Here is a 20,227-nt window from a genome sequence, read left to right as displayed (position 1 = left end):
CTGCGAAATGAATCAAGCACTCGACCACCGGTGCTAAAAGCTGATTCGGAAGCGACTGTTGATACGGGAATGGCAAGTACACCTCTAGCCATGAGATCTATTGTTGGATACCTTTCACCATATTTTTTCCACCACCCCAAACAATCAAAGTTTTTTCCGGCAGGATTAACTTCTCTATCATCTTCTAAATACTTGGCCAACTCATTTTTCCCTTGTACTCCAACACATGAACCCACCTGCCTTTCAAACTCTAATTCCGCAACATCTACATCAGAATCCATATCTTCTACTTCCTCCGAAAAATCAGAAGTTTTAGGGGGAATAGACTCATTTGGAGGGTTTTCAGAAATATAAAGTTCATACATGTCATTCAGAGTTTGCATCACTTTATCACACAAGTACTTAGCTTTTTCAGAATCATATTGTTGATTAATTTCCCATTTAGTATATCCCATTTTCCGCCTATGATCAAGAATGACAGCAATATACAACAAGAGATTCACATTATCAACATTTTCCCAATACTTGTCATGCTTTTTCTTCATTCCACTAGCCATTAAACTCACCCCCGCATCATTACTCAACATTTTTTTCTTGATTAACACACTAATCCCAACAAGTTCTTGTAAATACACATTAGAGGTAATATACAATGAGCCGGAAACTCATAGAGTAGCATCATAGAATATTTTAAGTAAAGGAAGAAAAGAGGCAACACGATCCCAATCACTAGGTTCAGGCACCCCGCCTGACTTAAGTAACTCATACCTAAATTTACCACCATCTGAACATTCAAGCAACTTAAAAGCCCTACGATATGCCAAAGCACCTTCCAGCATTAAAAAAGAGGAATTCCACATAGTATCCACATCTAAACAAAGAAAACATTTTGACTCCAACTTTTCTTGTTTACAACTCATGAACTTTTGCAATCTAGCACCCGATGATCTTACATACCTAACAGCACAACGAATTCTTTTTATTGACACATCACTTTCTTTCAATCCTTCTTTAACGGTTAAACTTAATATGTGAGCACAACATCTCATGTGTAAAAACCGACCACCCAAAACTAATGTCTTCCAACTTTCAAACCTTCTTTTCAAATATTGAATGCCAACATCATTTGAACTTGCATTATCTACAGTGACAGTCATTATTCTAGAAATACCCCATTCAAGTAGACACTTTTGGACAGATTTACCAATTGTTTCACCAGAATGACCAGCAATTATACAAAAGTTAATTATTTCCTTTTGCAATTTCCAATTTTGGTCAATAAAGTGAGCGGTTAAACACATGTAATTCATATTTTGGCAAGAAGTCCAAGTATCAGTGGTGAGACTTATACGTGAAGTGGACTTACTAAAAAAACTTTTCAAACTTTTTTTCTCATCCAAATAAATCCTAAAACAATCTCTAGTCAATGTCCATCGAGAAGGAATAATGAAAAAGGGTTGTGTTACCTTCATAAAGTTGCGAAAACCTTCATGCTCCACCATTCTAAAAGACATTTCATCCATGATCACCATCTTTGCCAGGGCTTTCCTACTATCTTCTTGATTGAATTTCCATAGCTCAAGTCTACCTTTTTTTTTATCCACGAGATTCCCATCAAGAGTTTGTTGACTAAGGGACAATAGTTGCTGATTTTGATCAATGTTTGGGGGGTATTCCTTACACCGCTTTATGTGGTTCTTCATGCCGAAGGTACCTTGAAGTGATGCACAACCAATGAATGTATGACAATAGATACATTCAGCCTTGTTTTCTCCATCCTTCTTTATAAAATGCTCCCAATGAGGAGAGCGCCTTTTTCTAGATATTTTTGAAGTTTCACTTAAGGGGGCAGCAACATCAGCAGGTTCAGAAGGTTGGTTTGATTGATTTTGCTGGTCAAAGGGGTCATTATTTTTCGTCATTGGACAAGGGTCATACTCCCAAGGCTCGGGAGGAGGACTTGGAATTGGAGGAGCTTGACTTGTAGCCGATGAGTCTTCCATATCCCCACTACTTCCAGATTCCATACACTCCTACAAATGAAAAAAAAAAAACAAATAAGTTCAATCATGTATACACAAATAACAAGAATGAGTCATAGCTAGGGGCGTACAAAAATTGGCCCGGACCTGAAACCGGACCTGAACCGACCTGAACCGGACCGGACCTGACCCGGACCTGTTGATTCAGGTCCGGTCCCGGTTCTTAAAAATCCAGGTTCCCGGTCCCGGTCCGGACCCGGTCCAAACCCGGGGTTTTCAGGTCCGGACCTGAAACCCGGGAAAATCGTAATTAAAAAAAAAAGAAGAAAACCAAACTCTGAAAAATTGAAACTGAGTTTTCGTGGACTTATTTGTATTTTCGGTGGACTCATTTGTATTTTTGGTGTTTGAGAATCGGGACTTTATAGACTTTATGTAGTTTTGTAATTGATAATTTTGGTTTGTATGTAATTATTAAATTATGCAACAGGTCTAAAAATCACAAAACAGGTCCATATGCAGGTCCATATGCAGGTCCAACAGGTTTTGTATTAAAAAAAAACGAAAAAGACACAAAACAGGTCCATTCAGGTCCAAACCCGGACCGGACCTGATTTTTCAGGTCTGGCCCGGAACCGGACCTGTTAATTCAGGTCCGGTCCCCGGTCCTCATAATTACCCAATTCAGGTCCCCGGTCCAAACAGGTCCGGTCCAGGTCCGGTCCGGTTTTGGACCGGTGTACACCCCTAGTCATAGCTATAAGAGGGTTGAAAGGGTGAACATCTAGGACATATGTCTATTAGAAACAAACAGGACAAAAACTTTTCCACGTCACACAAATACACAATCATAAAATCTCAGACAAGCAAGTGAAATAAAAAAAACTATTGGTACAACTACATCATATAATCACTCTGTGAGCCTTGCAGTACCTTAGGCAAGTATTACTGAAAATGAGTCCAAAAGATGATGTACACAGCCACACAAGTTACTGTTAAACCAAATTCCAGCTGACGAATATTACTCAATTCTGTTAAACCATACATTGATAGATTAACCTGAGTAGAAGCAACTAGATAAATCATATTGAACTACATGATTATCATATTGGACTACAATAAATCTTAAAACGTTTTCTTAAAATGCTTGTAATTAACTCATGTTACAATAAATCATATTGGACTACATGATTATCATGTACATTTATATAAAGAGCTCTTCCACTATGAAATTGTTGTGATATTATTTAACCACAGTAGTTGCTTTTTCCACTGTAGAAACTTAGCATAATAGAATAATAGATTGCCAACCAAGATGCAACTATAGTCTACTACTGATGCAACTATAGTCTACTACTGAAGTGCTGATGCAACTATGTAACTCAAGTCATACCTAGTTACCTACTATAATCTAGATGCTCAGCAACAACACACAGGAAGCCATCACACAACTCTATAGATGCTCAACACACAGGAAGCCATCACACAACACTATAAATGCTCAACAACATTAGTACACAGCAACTATAGATGCTTAGCAACATCACACAACAACATCACTCTGAATCCTTGTTTTTTCTCAACAACCTTATTTCCACATCAAAAACAGAAATCTCACCTTACTCACTCATCCAAATCTAACAAACACAACTTGACAAAAAATAATAAAAAAAAAACCTCAATTCTGAAAACCAAAATAAGTACCATTCCTCCAAAAAAAAACAAAAAAAAAATAATATTACCACAATAAAAAAATCAGGAAAAAAAAAACAATTACAAATCCGAAAAAACCACAGATAGTCAGATACCATAAAATGTAAATTACCTCAACAGTGAAAGCTCAAAAGCCGCTTCAATGGAGAGCCGAAGTACGCTTCAATGGAGGAGATGAAGGAGTGAAAGCTCAAAGTCGCTTCAATGGAGGAGATGAAGGAGTGAAAGCTCAGAGCCGCTTCAATGGAGAAGTCGAAGTACGCTTCAATGGAGGAGATGAAGGAGTATAGGCGTATAGCTCAGAAGCCGCTTCAATGGAGAAGTCGAAGTACGCAGAGCCCTAAATTGAATCTGCGATCTGTGAAATTAAAACAAGAGTTTAAGTTTAATTGAATTTAATCAATTCATTGCAAATAATTAGATCTGGCAAAGGGATAATTAGTTAATTACCTGAGGACATTAGGAGATAAAGGAGTGAAAGCTCAGAGCCGCTTCAATGAAGGAGATGAAGGAGTGGAGCTCAGAGCCGCTTCAATGGAGGAGATAAAGGAGTGAATGGAGAATGGAGAATGGAGATTAGAGAACCAGAGGCAGAGACATTAGAGAAGAGGAGGAGAGAGAGGGGGATGGAGGCTGAGTGAAGTGAATGACTGAGAAATGAGAAAAGAACGAAGTTTAGGGTTTTCACTTTTTTGTTCTTTATTTTCTGTTTCTTTTTTTTAAAAAAAAAACTGACATTTTTCATCTGAGATTTCGAAAAAAAAATATTTTCAGGACATTCGGGTACCCGAAACAGTGTTAACGGGTACCCGTTACCCGAACCGTTAAATTCTTATCGGTTCGGTTACCTGACCCGTTTTCTTTAAACGGTTCGGGTACCCAATTTTTCGGTTCGGTTACGGTTCGGTTTTTCGGATAGTTTTGCACAGCCCTAGTTAAAAGAGGAGGTGGTGGTGGTGGTTTAGAGAGAGAATTGTTTTTAAGAGAGAGAAGAGGGAGTGAGGGTTAGGGGGTGTAAATTATGTTTGAGGGGTAAAAAAAAAATTTTTAATATAAGAGTAAATTTGTAAAATATATTTTATTTTGCAGGCGTTAGTTGGATATTCGAGGGCGATATCTAACAACCCCCATAATATGAATTATAAGTTATAAGGATTTTTAATTACAGAGTATAATTTTGAAACGTAAATTTGGCAACCTTCTTGTAACTTGTATAAGTTGTCAATAGCTAAACCCATTTCTAAAATCCAACAATTAAACTAGTATAAAAAGTATTAATATAAAGGAAAAATTGATTCTAGTAATTCCACCTTTGGCCGGTTCGTCATTAATAATCTCACCTTTATAGGCGATTTTCTTCCATTGGTCCCTAACCGGTTATTAACCGGTTTAGCAAGTTAAAAGTGACATGTGTCACTATTTGATTGGTTTGTGATTTTTTAATTAATTTTCTAATAAAAAACAAACTAAACTCATCTCTTCCTCCCTCTTTACTGCCATTCTCTTTCTTCCCTTTCTCCAACGTGCCACCATGAAGCTACCCCCGTTGCCGCCGTGTAGCTACTACCATCAACCCTCGAACACCACCTTTTACCATTATTACTCGCACCTCCCTGTCCATCTCTGCCACCATGTGGCTACCTCCCACTTTCAAAAATCACCTCCAAATACCACCCCACTATCCACAGAAAATTAACCAACAATGACCACCCTTCTCTCTCCTCCATTTGAACCCACATCCCTATTGCAACTTAATTCCTAAAAATAATTGAGATTGAATCGAAATTGGGATTGCTCTATTGAATTGCTGCCATGGGTTCTTAAAATTGAGCCGAAATTGGGTTGCTTAGTGTTCGTTTGTGCGGCGGTTGAGGGCTGCTGCTAATTGTTATGGAGGTCCGGTGGTGGCTCAATTGCGGGTAGTGAGGTAGGGGTGCGAGAATTGGGTGCTGTTACTGCTATAGTTACAATTGAGGGGCAGAGGAGGTGGGCAGTCCGGGCTAGTCGTGGTTGTGAGGGAGTGTGCGAGATGGACCTTTCTTAGTATTTATGCTCTGATGGTCGGATGGGGTGGTTTTCGGGGCTGGGTTTAGGGTGTCGTGGTGGATTCCGGGGAGTGGGGTGTTGTCGTTGGGTGGGTCCAGTGGCGGACCCAGGATTTTCCGACTGGTGAGTCACAATCGATAATCAAATATGTAAAAAAAAAATTTTACCAAACAACCAAATAATAGTACTAAAAAATACATCCAAATATTCAAACAGTACAAAATACAACCACCCCACTTCTCCTCCATTGTACTCTACAGTAGAGCTACATGTAGTGAATCCATCCAACGCAACTGCAACACCCAATTCAGAAAAAATCACCTTTAGGGCAAAACATAAACACAAACACAAGTTATCCAACACTACAAAACACAAGAAACCCACCAAAATTCAGCCACCATTTTAACAAATTCAACAAACCCATCACTCAAAACACAGAATTTCAACAAACCCACAAAAATTCACCACTAAAAAAGCAAGAAATTGAAGAAAATTAGTGATTATACAAACAAACCTGGAGATGAATTCTGGGTATTTTGAAGATGAGGGTTATGATCTTGGGGTTGATACTCGTGAATTTTGAACTCGTTGAAAAGAACAGTAACAGTAATTAAAAGCATAAAGATAAGAGAAATAAGAGGTAAGTGAGACCTTCTCCTGCTCCATTTCCAGCCTTGCACCATAGCTGCTGAAATGTAAGGAGAGAGAAAGTGAGAGGGAAGAAGTAGTAGAGATTCGAATGTTGGATTATGCGACTATGCGAGAAGCCACGAAGAGGACGGAGTCCACGACCACCGACGTCCGACCACCAGGCGATTAGGCGAAGAGAACGGTAGCTGCCTGGCTGCCTGGCTGGGACGAAGCGAAGAGGCGAACTGAAGAATGGAGATGAGGCGAAGTCGCGAAAAGAAGAAGGCTAGGGCTTGAAGTCTTGAACTGAATTCGTGTTTGGTTTTTTGGGGAAAATTGATTTTAATTTTTTTTTTTTTAAATAACTTAAAAAAAAATTTTGGGCCTGGTGAGTCACTTGACCCACCAGGTCTAAGCCCAAGTCCGCCACTGGGTGGGTCGTGGAAAGGGGAAGATTTCGGTGGTGGTGGGGTGGGGAAGGTGCTGCCGAAGGATGGCGGTGGTGGGAAAGGACAGCTGCCGGAAGTTGGGATGGGGTGACGTGGGGTTGAGGTTGCTGTGTATTTTTTTTTTAACTTTTTTTAATTTTTTAAAATTTTTTGACCAATCATGTAATAACACGTGTCAATTAAATTAAAATTTTTAAAAAATTTACCTATTGTGCAGGTAATCAGTCACAAGGGACCATTAAAAGAAAATCTCATATAAAGGTGGGATTATTAGATAATAATCAAAATGTGGGATTATTAATGGCGAATCGGTCAAAGGTGGAATTATTAGAATTAATTTTTCCTAATATAAATAAATAAATAAATAACAATTTAACAAGTAATATAAACATACTACAAATATTTTTAATAGAGAGCAAGAATAGCAATTTAATATGCAAATCAAATTAACTTTGACATAAATTAATACTCTTAGACAAGTTACCAAGTTAGGCAACATCTATTAAATGTCAATTTTCAATGCATGTACCATTGGTATCAACATTCAACTATTGAAGTACTCCGTATCCCCAAAAAAAAAAAAAAAAAAAAAAAAAAAACCGAATAATAAAAATCGAAATTGGTAATTGAAAAAGGAAGAGAGAGAGTGAACGAGTATTGAACACGTGGCAAAATGACGATAGCAAGAGAATCATCTTGTACAAGTATACAATGTCAGCGACATATGTCCTACTCACTTGTGCATGACTCGTGGAACTGTGTGGCCCAACCGCTTAGCTTTCGTTGGGACCCACTGTCGATAGGGGCAATCTCGGAATATCGTTGTAAAAGATATTTTAATTTTTTTGGTAATCACTTTTTTTAGGATGGAGATTATTATTCAAATCACAAGTGGGGATTAAATAAATTAAATTAACTTTTATATTTATATTTATATTTATATTTATATTTATATTACTCCGTAATGTTTATATAATATCATTACCTCCTTTTTACTCGTAAGATAAAGTTTATGATAGTTCATGAAATCGACCTTTGACACGTGTTATTTAAGTTGGCTAAAGTGGGGTCAATTGATCCTTAATTCAGGATTACTACTATTAAAATATCTTATTTTATGGCTACTGTATTTGTCAACGACTACTCTGCCAATACACACACGGTTAAGCCAAGCTAAACAAATCACACTAAAAATATTAGAGTAATCCAACATCAACATCACCTCTTAATAAAAACAAAAGGGTAAAGTGGACCCCTCCATTATTAAATATATTAATTTAAAAATTGTAGGTAGAGAAAATAAAATAATAAAAAAAAAAGAAGGTAAGACCCCACCATAAATAAAGTCCAAGAAACCAAATTTGTTTGGCTAACATGTGCCGTTTGTGGTGCATTACCCACTACACTACATCACACTAGCAATTAAAAATATATAACAACATTATCATTTGTACATTTGGACCGCAAAATACCATGCATATCTTTCTTTTTCTTTTTTTTTTTAATTTTTTTTTTTGATGAGATTTACATTTATGAATTATGATGCTGAGCTAGATGATTGACTGACTATACATTATACACCTTTCCTACTTCATATAATAAAGTATTTTCCTAGCAAGTAGTAACAAATTCAAAAAATCAATATAAAAAACAAGAAAGAAAAAAGGGACCAAAATCTTTCTTTTTCTTAAGCAAGTGAAGTAAGGAAATTTTGTTCTTACATCAAACTATTGTAGCCCGTCAAAATAGGATTCACATGATGACAGGGAAATTATATGACATTTTTTTCCATTTCTTCCTAACTCCCTAACAAAGTACCTTACCACCTTCTCTTTCACTGTTTACAAAAATGGAGAGGGCCATGACATCCAATCTACAGCTCCCTCCATTTAACCAACCACCCACTGTCTATATCGACCGACATCACTATCGCATTGCCGCCAGAACACCATTGCAATTTGCAAGGATCACCTTTCAGCCACTTCTTTCCGAGTGCAAAATTTCAATTGTTGCAGGTTCCATTAAAGCAACATCGATATCATCATCATCTTCTTCTTCCTGTTATTTCTTCTTAGGCTGCCAGCATGCATTCAAATTGTCATTTCGCATGTGCTGGAGACTCCCACAAAATTCCTTTGTAAATTCACAGTTCCCCCCCTTGTTCAAAGCTTTATTCAAGACTCTTTGTTCGTTCTTACAAAAATAATTTGGTGACATGGCAAATTTAAGCACCAAAAGCGCATAAATTTTACTCACCAGCAGGCTGCTTCTGCTCAGATGGTTTCACCTGGACTGCTGTGGAAACAGCATGAACATACGGAAAGCCTGCAGGCATCAACTGATGGGCACCCCCAGCAGACTGAGCAGCAAACTGAGCAGCATGATACATCCCCTGTGATGGCAAACCACCCTTCATATTGTTAGCAAATGCAGCCGCTGCCACAGCTTTTGCTGGATCAGACGTGCTTGTATTAGCAAGAGAAGCTGGAGTACATAACGACAACATTCCACTCGATGAAGTAGGGGGTCCTGAACCTTGAGATTTTGATCCTTGTTGCTGGTGGTGGTGGTGGTGATGGTGATGTTGTTGCTGTTGCTGCTGATGCTGATGCTGCTGACTATCAGGCCTATGCCTTTGAATATAATACCCACTATTAGCCATAGCAGCAGAAGTATTAACAGAAGCCTGCATGTAAGCATTTGAAAAGAACAATTGAGCTTGCTGAATACTTTGCTTCGACAATTGAGGCTGCTGCTGAGACTGTTGCATCTGGGGCTTGTTGCTTGAGCTAGACATAATATGGGGACTGCCAAGGATGGATGGCTTTTGGCTGCTTAAAGATGGAGACTGTGAGTTCTTCCCCTGCTGCGATGAAAATGTTGCCCCTTGGGCCCCCGCTTTGTTCCCAGTGGAAGCACTAGCAGTTGTCCTTGGGCTCCCACTAGCACCCTTCGATACCGAGGAGTTTGAGGGGGACCCAACCATCATTGGCGAAGAAGGGCCTTGGTTATTATGCTGGTTTTGCTGCCCTTGTGATGTAGAGGATGTTTTAGAGTTACCAGCATTGGCTCCAAAAGAGATTTGTGTGTGGTTTTGTTGGGACCTTCCTTGCTGCTGCTGCTGCTGGGGAAGGTTCTTCATGTTAGAAGCAGTTGACGTAGCAACAGATGGTGAAGATACTTGGGGCGTGTTCGGCCTCACAGAGTTCTTCCACTGTTGAGACTGAACAGAGCCACCACTTGTCTGTACAAGAGGTGGAAAACCAGATAAAGAGTTGGGAAACTTGGCAGCCATGATAGATGATGAATTGAGATGATCAGGATAGACATTTCCATTACTAGTGGGAGTCTTGCTACGGCCACTGCCAGCACTAGGAGCTACATATTGCTGCTGTTTAGGAAAGAGCATTTGTTGTTGTTGTTGTTGGTGTTGTTGTTGCTGCTGCTGCTGTTGCTGAGGATTTGAAACACTAGAATTGCTCACAGAATTAGGTCCAGGAGAACGAGTTGGGCGACCGGATGACCCATGCATCATATTTAGGCTTCGAGCTGAGGTATCAACAACATTGTTCCCGGGCATTGTTGCCATAGAATTCTCGGCAAACTCCCTCGAAAAAGCAATGGACTGGCCAGCTGACGCTGCAGAAGCTCTTGCAGCCACGGCCTTCCTTTCTTCATCGGCATTAGAAGGATCAGTGGCAGCATTTGCTCCAGTTTTTCCATCCTCAGGACCACGATAATTATTCTTCTTCTGCTGTGCTGCTTGGGCTGCAGCTGCAGCAGCCATAATTTGATAGTTCTGTCTGGCAGCTTCTGGAAGACTCTGCATAAGAGCATGATTGTGCGCTATTGATGACATATCAAGGCCAGGAGTTGCAGCACCATTCATAGTAGCAAAAGACATGGGAAAAGCAGGAGGCTGCTGGGGTGGTTGCTGCTTTTTATCACCAAGATTACCATTGGGAACACCGGCAGCATTGCTTCCCATTGAAGAAGGTGGGGTCATCATTGCAAAGTTGGGCGAATGGAAGGGCATTGCAAAGTTCTGGCCATAAACATTCATGTTTGGCCTGTTACGACTATCAGCAGTTGATGGGCTATCCTCACCACCCATATCAGGATGAGTTTGCGACATCCGACCTTTGGCTGCTTGAATCTGCAAGCCTTGATTCGGGTTCCCAGCACCAGGCGCACTGCTTCCCTGGGGCCGCTGCTGTTGATTTTGCAAATGCTTCTGGGAGGATGAGGAAGCGGTGGAGAGACTAGCATTTTGCTGATTTTGCTGTTGGATTTGCATGGACTGAGATGGCTGTACAGCTTGCTGTTGTTGCATTTGTGAAGGATGAAGCATTTGTGAAGAGTAGAAAGAGCCGTTGTAGAACGACATTGGTTGTGGATGAGATCCCCTATAAGGAGGCGCTGCTCCAACATGTGCAGGAATTGGGAAAGGATACGGCCTATTCCCTAGAATTGCCATAAACTGAGCCTCATTCCCACCCATGTTTGGGTAACTAAAGCTCATTGCAGGCCCAGCATTTGAATTAGTTGGAGGAGCAGCACCCATAGGAGATGAAGTAGCTGCGCTAGCAGAAGCTGCATTCACGCCTGTTGATGGCGATTTTGTGGAGTTTGGACGTGCATTTGCCACTGCCGCCTGTTGTTGGCCCATTGGAAAGAACAATGCAGGGCCATGCTGATATTCCAACAGACAAAAAAAGTTTCAAAGTCCACTCATGCCAGAAAAAGAAAAGAAATTAGAAAAGAATTGATTAACAGACGGAAAACTTACCATCATATTACTGGGAGCACCAGGGGGCAATGCAGGCTGAAGCATATACTGCTTTTTCTGAGCAGAATCAGGGGCATTGGGGGGCTGAGGAGACTTATCCTTTGTCGAAGAAGCAGACTGACCAGGGAAGAAAGTAAAAGGCTGGCCTTTATTGTCCTGTGAAGAACTGACCACCATACCTCTCCCAGCAGCAGCAGCCAAATCAGCTGGGGGCACCATATTCAAGTTGTAAGGCTTGGCACCAAAGAGAGGAGAAGTCCCAGCAACCGCAGTCGCTGCTGCGGCCGGCCAGAACGGGTTCATCTTCATCATCTGCTGATGAACTGATATACTCCTTGCAATGTAGCAATGTGTGGCACATCTCTTTGGCCTTGGTTGTGAGAACAGAAAATGAGGGGACTACACAATTATATAAAATAATTGAAGTTATAGTCACCATCACCACACCATATCTAATAATTATATTAGCAATTAAAGTAGACCAACCATTTGTATTTTGCAATTGGATTAAATATAAAATAATAAAAAAGGCATTAAATTAAAAGCATTACCTGAATTGGTGGAGAAGCCATTGGGGTCCCATCCATTGAAACAACTCCTTGCAATGGTCCCACATATCTGCTCATCAATAATTGTGTTACTTTAATTTTTATATATTTTTTTCCTTTTTTTGGGGATAAAATTAAATTGTTACAGTAAAAATAAAATCAAGAGATTTCATGAAAATATAAAAACGACCGTACCCCATGGGTGGAAGCCCTCCATGCCATCCTCCAGGTACTGACATTGGCAGCGGCGCTGAACCCAATTGCCCTCCTGCATTTTTTCAATATTTTATTTAAATAATTATACTATTAAAAATATAAAATAATTAAAAAAAATAAAAACAACCCAGAATCCCAGATTAATTACGAGTTTTGAAAAACCTCGAATTTATCAAAAATTAATTCCCAAGTTAATTAAATTAAGGAATAAAAACACTCACCAGGTTTGTCTGTATTAGCATCATCCCTGGTGGTTTTGGGCGGTGTAGGCTGCTGCTTTTGAAAATTCAACTTGTCCTCGTTCACACTACTACCACACTTCTCCAAATCAAACTGAATATCCTTGCTATTCAGATTCAGCTGCTGCGGCACTGGTTGCGACGACGCCAACCTCGGCTTTCGGCCCATGGACAACCCGTCCGACCCTGCTGCCACGGCATCATTCTTATTCAATTCCGCCCCACCACCACCAAAACCACTACCACTAGCAGCATCTCTACTTTTAACAACCTTTTCATCATCCTCCTCTTTCGGCTTTGTACACGGCTTTGCTTCCTGTAAAGATTAAATACAAACCCACCCACCGAATAAATTGACCAAGTCAAAAAAACTATAAAATTAATTTAATAAAAAAAAATGAAAGAAAGAAAAATAAAATTAAAGGTAGTTCTAGTAATACTCCCACAACCACATCACAGTTTTCCATATAATAATTAAAATCGTACAAACTACCAAAAAACAAAAATTTAGATCGACAAAAACAGAAGTGGGTCCCATTTTTTTCCCTACTCACCGCCTCCCTTTCCGTGACCATCAACTTTTCATCTCCTCCTCCGTACTCCGCCATCTCCTCCTCCCTTTCCGGTGATGTTCTTGATTGCGGTGGTGGCGCCTGCATTTTTATTTTCCCATTAATTAAATGTATTCATAAATTAAACAAAAAAATTAAAAAATTAAAAATTAAAAAATACCTACCATGAGATCTATCTCATATTTATCTTCTCTGTGATTATCTTGTTCAACGAAGGATGAATTTCTGCATGAATTTTAAAAAGAAGGGGTAATAAAATAAATTAAATTAAATTATCAATGAGAAAAGTGGGAAATGAATGTGAAAAAACGAGAGGAATAATTTGATTGACACTGACGGTTTAGTGGAATTAGTGGTGGAGGATTCAACACGATCATGATTTTGAGTATGAGGAGATTCCAACTTTGGTGAAGATGACGAAGCTTCCTCTACTTTAGCTGCTCTCACCATCATCCCATTTCTTATCCCAGTTGATGATTCTTCCACCATACCTTGCTTTGCATCTGATAGGATACCATTGTTAACGGCTTCCGCCGACGACGATAGCGGCGTCTCGGCTGTGAGATCTTGTAAATTCGTCGAATCGCCCCCATTTTCGATGGCGGATCCTATGTTGTTCTTGTCCATGCTTGATGACGCCGCTTCTAGCTTTGGTGCTTGATCTGATTCTGGTTTTGGGGTCGATGAAATGGGGCTGCTGCGAGGGCCGAAACCGGTGGGGATATCTTCCGGGTATGGCCTCGGCCGCTTTCGCTTTGGAGCTGTATATTTCAATCATCAATTTATCAATAACTACATCACCAATTAACAACAAAGAAATCAATTTGGGTGAGAAACGATTGAACTTACCAACGGTGGTTAAAGGAGGGGCAGTTGAAGATGAAGTAGAAGGATTGGAACAATTAGTAAGATGATGAATTGAAGGGGAATTTGTAACAGGAGATGAAACTCTGGATTTAGAATCAGTAATAGATCTAGAATCCATTTTAGCTGAATCAATTATCATCCCACCGTCTTGCTTTGATGGGGCTTGAGATTGCTTCATCAGCCCATATAGAACTTCAGCGACCTCAATTTCAATGGCGTCTTGTGTTGACGGCGACGATTTCGAAGACGATTTTGGTGGCCGTTGTTGTTTCGGTCCATTAGCCGCCTTCTACACCGGAATAGAACAGAGTCAAATCCACAGAAACACATACAAACATCACTGGAGAAGAAGGGGATGAATATGGGGATGAATAGAACACTGACAATTTTCTTCTTTATTGAAATATTCGATGACGACGGTGACATTGGTTGTTGTGCTTGTAACGGAGTTGGTAGTGCCGCCACCGCGGGCGACGGTGTTGCTGTCATAGTTGACCTTACCGGTGACGATGACGGCTGTCGGCTTATTTGCTCTCCGCTTCCTCCTACACCACCAGCTGAACTCCAACAATCATGACCTCTCTTCGTTGAAGCTGCAATTACATCAAAATCAATCAAAAATCAAACACAAATCCAAATTAAATTAATTCAACAATTAAAAAATAAAAAATCCAAATCTCAGTGAGTCTAACCAGAGCGAGCTTTCCGGGGGATAGAAACTCCGATCATTTCATCCGGAGCCTTCCACGTAGGAAGAACCCTGGATGGCGGCGGAAAACTTTTCCGGTGACTGGTAAGAGTAGATGCCCCCGATGTCGATGAAATAGGAACCGGATTCGATGGCGGAACGTATCGAACTGGACCATCATCATCATCCTCATCATTTACGCTTTCTTCTGAGCTATCATCTACTCCACCAGCACCACCACCACCAACTCCGCCGCCGTCTTCTCTATTACTCCCGTGCATATACTTATCCCCTCGCCGTCGTTTACTCCTCAATCTATCTCGCTCCCTCTCCCTATCTCTGTCACGGTCTCTGTCCCGGTCTCGGTCTCTAATCTCCCGATCTCTATCCTTCTTAACCGTTCGATCTCTTAATCTCGCCGCCGTCTCCTGCAATTCCAGCGGACCATCGTCCTCTACAACAACCACAACAACAAAAACAAAGTCAAAATCAAAATCAAAATCAAAACCACCAAATAATACAAAAAACAATAGTTAACAGATCTAAACCTGGAGACTCCCTTAAACTACCGCCGCCAGTAGTGGTTCTATGCCTTCTTCTAGGCAAGCCATTAGTCATCGCCGCCGCTCTTCTTGCTTCTCTATTCCTATCCATCATCTTCCTTACTCAGAGAGATAACAAGTGACCAATCTCATATCTCTTAGCTTTTCACTTTTTCCTCAACCAAATTTCGCCGGAAAAAATGGCGGAAATTCCTCCGATGAAATCAACAACTCCGGCGAAATCGATGACTTCTTCTCTTCAGATCTTCCAAAAATCAAAAAAATCGAAAGATCTTTGCTTTCCTTTACCCTTCGTTTCTTCTTCTTCTTCCTCTTCTCTCTCTAAGTCTTCACTTTCTCTCTCTTGGTTTTTCTGTGTGTGTTGTCCTCTTTTCCTACTCTCTATTTCTTTCTTTCTTTCTCTCTCTCCTATCTCATCTTCTTTTTGGGGTATTTCATTTCAATTCATCTGCCTAACCCACCCCTATAGCCTCGTGGAGGGCTGGATCTATCCCAATCTAGTACAATCCTTCAATCTTGACCCTTCATTTTATCAACCATCTAAGGGCTATCCTTACTCTTTACTGACATGGCAACATCCTATCCGTTTGATCTACTATGTCAGTAGCTGCTATCCTTTTTAAACCTACCTCCACGTGGCACCAATATCTTTCTTCCCTCATAAGCTTCCAAGTTTTTAAAACTTAATTATTACTATATTAATTAATTTTAAATTATATTATTGATACTATTATTGTATTGAATTGATTATGTTAATTTATTAACAACCGATCTCCTTCTTAATCAATCAAAATCTTTAATTATATTTCCCACCATCTATTATATTGTAAAGTTACATTCCACATTATTTAATTGGATTAAATGGGAGTCTATAATATAATAAACCGATAAAAGCTAGTGTTATGTTAGACAGTCGATCATACATTGTTGATCAAACTATTCTTTTGAACATGTTTTTTTACTCTTTTCGGAACTAAACCCTAAATTCTTCCGTTTACTTTCTACAATTTTCAATTCAAATTTTAAACGTAAGTATATCTACTTATATGTACTTCGTATTTGCAAATTTATTGAAAGTTTAATTTTTAAAATCAAAATAAATATTCATGAATTTCACATGAACGTGTTTTTTTTACTAATAATTGTAAGACCGTGAGATTTAAATCAATAAAACATAAGGATTTCATTGGTAGAGAACTAAACTATTCAATTACTACGAAATAATAATGTCATAACATAAATTGTATGAGACCGTCTTTTACAAGAAATTAACACGAATAGATGAATATTGTGGTAAAAAAAAAATAATAATAATAATAAATCGTGTAAGATTTACGAATATAAAAAGAGAATCTAAATAAGGGCAGTAAATATCGGTAATAATTAGTAATTACCATCAAGTCAAAATTTCTCAATCTTGTAAATTTAATTTAGTTAAAAAAAAGTAATAAAAATCCACGTTTTAAATAAAATTTACCATATATAACTAAGGTGTGAGCACCCAGTTAGAATGAACCCCACCTGTAGCTGTAGTCAGTAACAGGTACTACTAAAATATTTCCTTAATTAACGCGCATGGTCCCACAAAATTCGGACGGAGTAGATCTTCTGAAGTGGAGTAATAGGGAAGCTGTGTACCGTCGGATGGTACGATGACGTGGCAAGGTATCCTAGTTGGCAGATTTAAAAGTAAATCTAAACCGTTGATGAGAGTGAGTAAATGAACGGTGGAGATGGAAGAGAGAGAGCGGCGGGAAAAACTGGGAGGGTCATGGTCACGGAAGTTCCGAGAAGAGTGGGACCCGCATAGAAACGGTGTTTGAGCACTTTGGCGATCTGAAGAATAATTTTACTTGTGTTGGCCTATTGTCACGTTCGTGGGATGTGGCAGCCTTCAAATGACGTGTTTACAGGGGCCCACTTTTTTCTTTTCTTAATTAATTTTTTTTTTTCAACTACAAAAGTAAGAAAAGGTGGAAAGAAAGTGTAACCAAAATCATCTTTTTCTTTCTTTTTTGTTTTCTATTTTTCATGGTAAGTGTATAATTATGAATTTTATTAATTAGATGTGCTTTTTTTTTAGTGTTAATCAAAACTTTAGAAGTCAAAATGTTACAGCATGGGTTAAAAGAATTTTCTCTTTTTCCTTCTTTTCGTAATTCCTCTGTTAACTGAATTTTGAAAGTGGTTTTAGAATGAATAGTTATGAAAATTAGTCAGAATTCAATCAAATTAATCAAACGATTGCTCTATAATTTTTCTTTTTCTCTATTTCTCAAAACTCATTTTTTTTCCTCCGCCGATAACAGTGGTTGGGAATGATTTGTTCGGTGTAATCGAACGACGATGATTAACATAAAGTATATTAGAGGGATTTGATTCAGATTTTTCTTCTGTCAAGTGTTTTATTACTCGCATAGTTCTTTTCTGTTTTTTTTTTCCCTCTCAAAACCCATTTCTTCCACCATTCAGGGCGTTGAGACTTGAGAGATTGAACAGAACTATGCCGAAAACATGTTCACAGATTTGGGTTATTTTGATTAATGCAGACAAAGTGTATGATTAAATGCCTGTAAAGAAATTTGGTGACTTGGAATGTGTTGATGACTGGGTTAATTAGATGGAATCACTTGAGAGTTGAGACTGCTCTTGCTCTAAAGATGGGATGGGCGGTGGCGAGGGTTTTGGTGGTTTTGGTGTTGGGATAGGTGGCCAGGGCGGTGAGAGTGGTGATTTTGGTGATAAAGTTGGAAGGGTTATTTATTTATTTATTTAAATTAAATTTTATAAGGAAAGAAAATAAAATGAGGTGATGTGGAATAATCAGTTAATCTTGAAAATTGATCCCAAATAGGATCATTAGAAGATAATGGCGGTATAAGGTTGGATTGTTGATTTCTTTTTTTTTTTCTTTCCTTAAAATGTTGTTTTACCAACTTTCAACAACATATTTGGGCAACTTGAACCTTGAAACTTAGATATTTAATATACTTGTTTGAAGTTATTGAAGTGTTAATGGATTGATTTGCTTGAAAATATGCTAAATAGAAGGGAAAATAGCTAAATAGAGTTATTTCAGCTCATTTTGGGCAACTTGAACCTCAAAACAATAAAAGTTATATAACTTGTTTAAAATAATCCATCATGTGAGAAGCATTCTTAAGATGAGAAGGGTGAGAAGCAATTATGACCATTAGATCATGAAATGAACAACCACGATTACATAGCTAAGATAATTTTTTCAGTTCCTTCTTCCCTTTCCCGATAGAATACTTTCCCTCTATCTTCCTTTCTCTCTCTTCGATTCCCTATCAACTTCAAGCGCGGCTATGGGGCTCGAAATGGCACCCAACACCCTTCCCTTTCTCTCTCAACTCACAATCTCACATATAGGTCCATGTTGTATTCAGTCAGCTTCGTCGTACCATGTATGCAATTCCTCGTCCATTGTTGTCAATTCTTATCTCGTGTTGACTTTGTGCCTTCGTCGCAAATTTCCAGAAATTGAGGCTTAATTATCGGACGTTATAGTAGATTTGGAGCTTTAATTCTATTCTTTGGCCAATTGAAATATGTTCCTCAAGGTGTTTGAATAAAGAAGATGACCAACAGTTAATTGAATTTATTTGATTTGAAAATGTCCATTATTTTTTAATAAATTTAAATAGGCTAGCTAATCTCTAATCTATAATCTATAATATTATTTAAAACTCATAGGGACAACATGCTAACGACATGTGTCACCCTTCCTTCAATATGATTTGATGCCACATGTGTGCTAAGTGTCATCCTGTGTGTCATCACCCTTCTTTCACTGCATTGAATTGTACTAATGTTTAGTTTCTTTAAAAAAACTCTTCATTGGCATAGCTCTTTTTTTTTTTTTTTTTTTTTGAATAATCCATTGGCATAACTTTAATTCTCTATAATATTTGAAATAATGTATTTATTTGCAAAACTCGTTGTATGATAACCTCTTACTATATTCATTTACTTATTAATAATGTTCAACATTAACTCTTCTAAATTAATTTTGATTAAACTTACAAATTTATGATGATTCGGGGCATCGTTCGAGCCAATAACTAGTTAAGACATAATTCCCAAATTGATTTATGGAATAGGTTTACCTACATTAAATGTGTTTTTATTCAAGCATGTTTTCATAGTGCAAATGATATTCGCAATGACCTTTGTTGAGGTAAATATTGCTCTTTACCAAAAAGTTAAATACTCTATTTTGTTCTAGAGTATTAGGGGGCTGCCCCTTGAGTTACCGGTTTCAAAGATTGATAACCTTGCTAACGTAAAACAAAACAATAAGGAAGCTTTTCTAAAGGAAGTAAAACAAGTTAGATTGCTCAAAGAAACGAGTAGATAAACATATGACAAAAGAAACAAATGCATTCCATTAATTAAAAGATAGAGTCAGGTCTACAATTGTACAAGTTGAAGGAGATGTTACTTCCATGGTCATACAGTTAGAATAGACAAACAATCTTTAATACATGCTACGTGCTAAACTATACTATCGCTTGGCTACTAAGCCAAGGGAAACTACGAAAGCTAAGAAGAAAGCTTAAAAGAAACGAAATGCTTGTTGTTGATTGATTTGTTGATGCCTTTCTTTCTATCCTTGCACTTCTATTCATAGGCAAAATGGAGCGGTTATGGCTGACTCCCATAACTGTTGTACGGTTATGCTTCTTGGCGCCAACACTATTTCGAAAATTAAAATTACTCATTAGCCTCCTAATCCAGTCCACCTGTTATTGGGCCTCTATGTGATATCAGCCCAACGACTGTTATGTTTTATCAAACTAGCCGAAAGACCTTTCACTAACTCTAGAAACTTCTCAACTCGGTCAAAGTCAAGAAAGTCAAACAAAAAGTCAAAAATCTGATTTTTAGGTGTAAGAAATGCC

The 20,227-nt window shown here is 38.5% G+C and overlaps 1 protein-coding gene and 1 long non-coding RNA gene across 3 annotated transcripts; both read right to left on the bottom strand.

The window, feature by feature from the left end:
- Window positions 1-1,558: 1,558 nt before the first annotated feature.
- Window positions 1,559-4,744, bottom strand: LOC110685097. Its single transcript, XR_002503917.1, has 3 exons — window positions 4,146-4,744; window positions 3,808-4,053; window positions 1,559-2,033 (listed from the first exon to the last, which is right to left on the bottom strand). It is a non-coding gene; the product is annotated as an uncharacterized LOC110685097 (long non-coding RNA).
- Window positions 4,745-8,242: 3,498 nt separating this feature from the next.
- Window positions 8,243-15,708, bottom strand: LOC110685075 (protein TIME FOR COFFEE-like). Of its 2 annotated transcripts, none has more exons than XM_021861539.1 (12): window positions 15,288-15,708; window positions 14,744-15,193; window positions 14,436-14,644; window positions 14,034-14,340; window positions 13,522-13,945; window positions 13,349-13,409; window positions 13,167-13,265; window positions 12,595-12,928; window positions 12,353-12,425; window positions 12,161-12,227; window positions 11,610-12,008; window positions 8,243-11,513 (listed from the first exon to the last, which is right to left on the bottom strand). In XM_021861539.1, the coding sequence occupies exons 1-12, from the start codon at window positions 15,394-15,396 to the stop codon at window positions 9,069-9,071; spliced, it is 4,977 nt and encodes a 1,658-aa protein (XP_021717231.1). In that variant the 5' UTR covers window positions 15,397-15,708; the 3' UTR covers window positions 8,243-9,068. The 2 variants fall into 2 exon arrangements, with proteins under 2 accessions (XP_021717231.1, XP_021717238.1); XM_021861546.1 differs by having other exon boundaries at window positions 9,069-11,513; window positions 14,034-14,337; window positions 15,288-15,396.
- Between the last annotated feature and the right edge of the window lie 4,519 nt (window positions 15,709-20,227).

The sequence above is a fragment of the Chenopodium quinoa genome, unplaced genomic scaffold, assembly GCF_001683475.1.
Source record: "Chenopodium quinoa cultivar QQ74 unplaced genomic scaffold, ASM168347v1, whole genome shotgun sequence".
NCBI classification, from domain to species: Eukaryota; Viridiplantae; Streptophyta; class Magnoliopsida; order Caryophyllales; family Amaranthaceae; genus Chenopodium; species Chenopodium quinoa.
This window is presented reverse-complemented; position numbering and strand designations above follow the sequence as displayed.

What these genes read in the sequence shown, in the direction of transcription:
- LOC110685075 (XM_021861539.1), bottom strand. Translation starts at nt 15,396, where the DNA reads ATGATGGATAGGAATAGAGAAGCAAGAAGAGCGGCGGCGATGACTAAT. An exon ending in CCCCCGGAAAGCTCGCTCTG is followed by an intron (nt 14,645 to 14,743) that starts GTTAGACTCACT and finishes ATGTAATTGCAG; the next exon opens with CTTCAACGAAGAGAGGTCAT. An exon ending in GTGCTCCCAGTAATATGATG is followed by an intron (nt 11,514 to 11,609) that starts GTAAGTTTTCCG and finishes TTGGAATATCAG; the next exon opens with CATGGCCCTGCATTGTTCTT.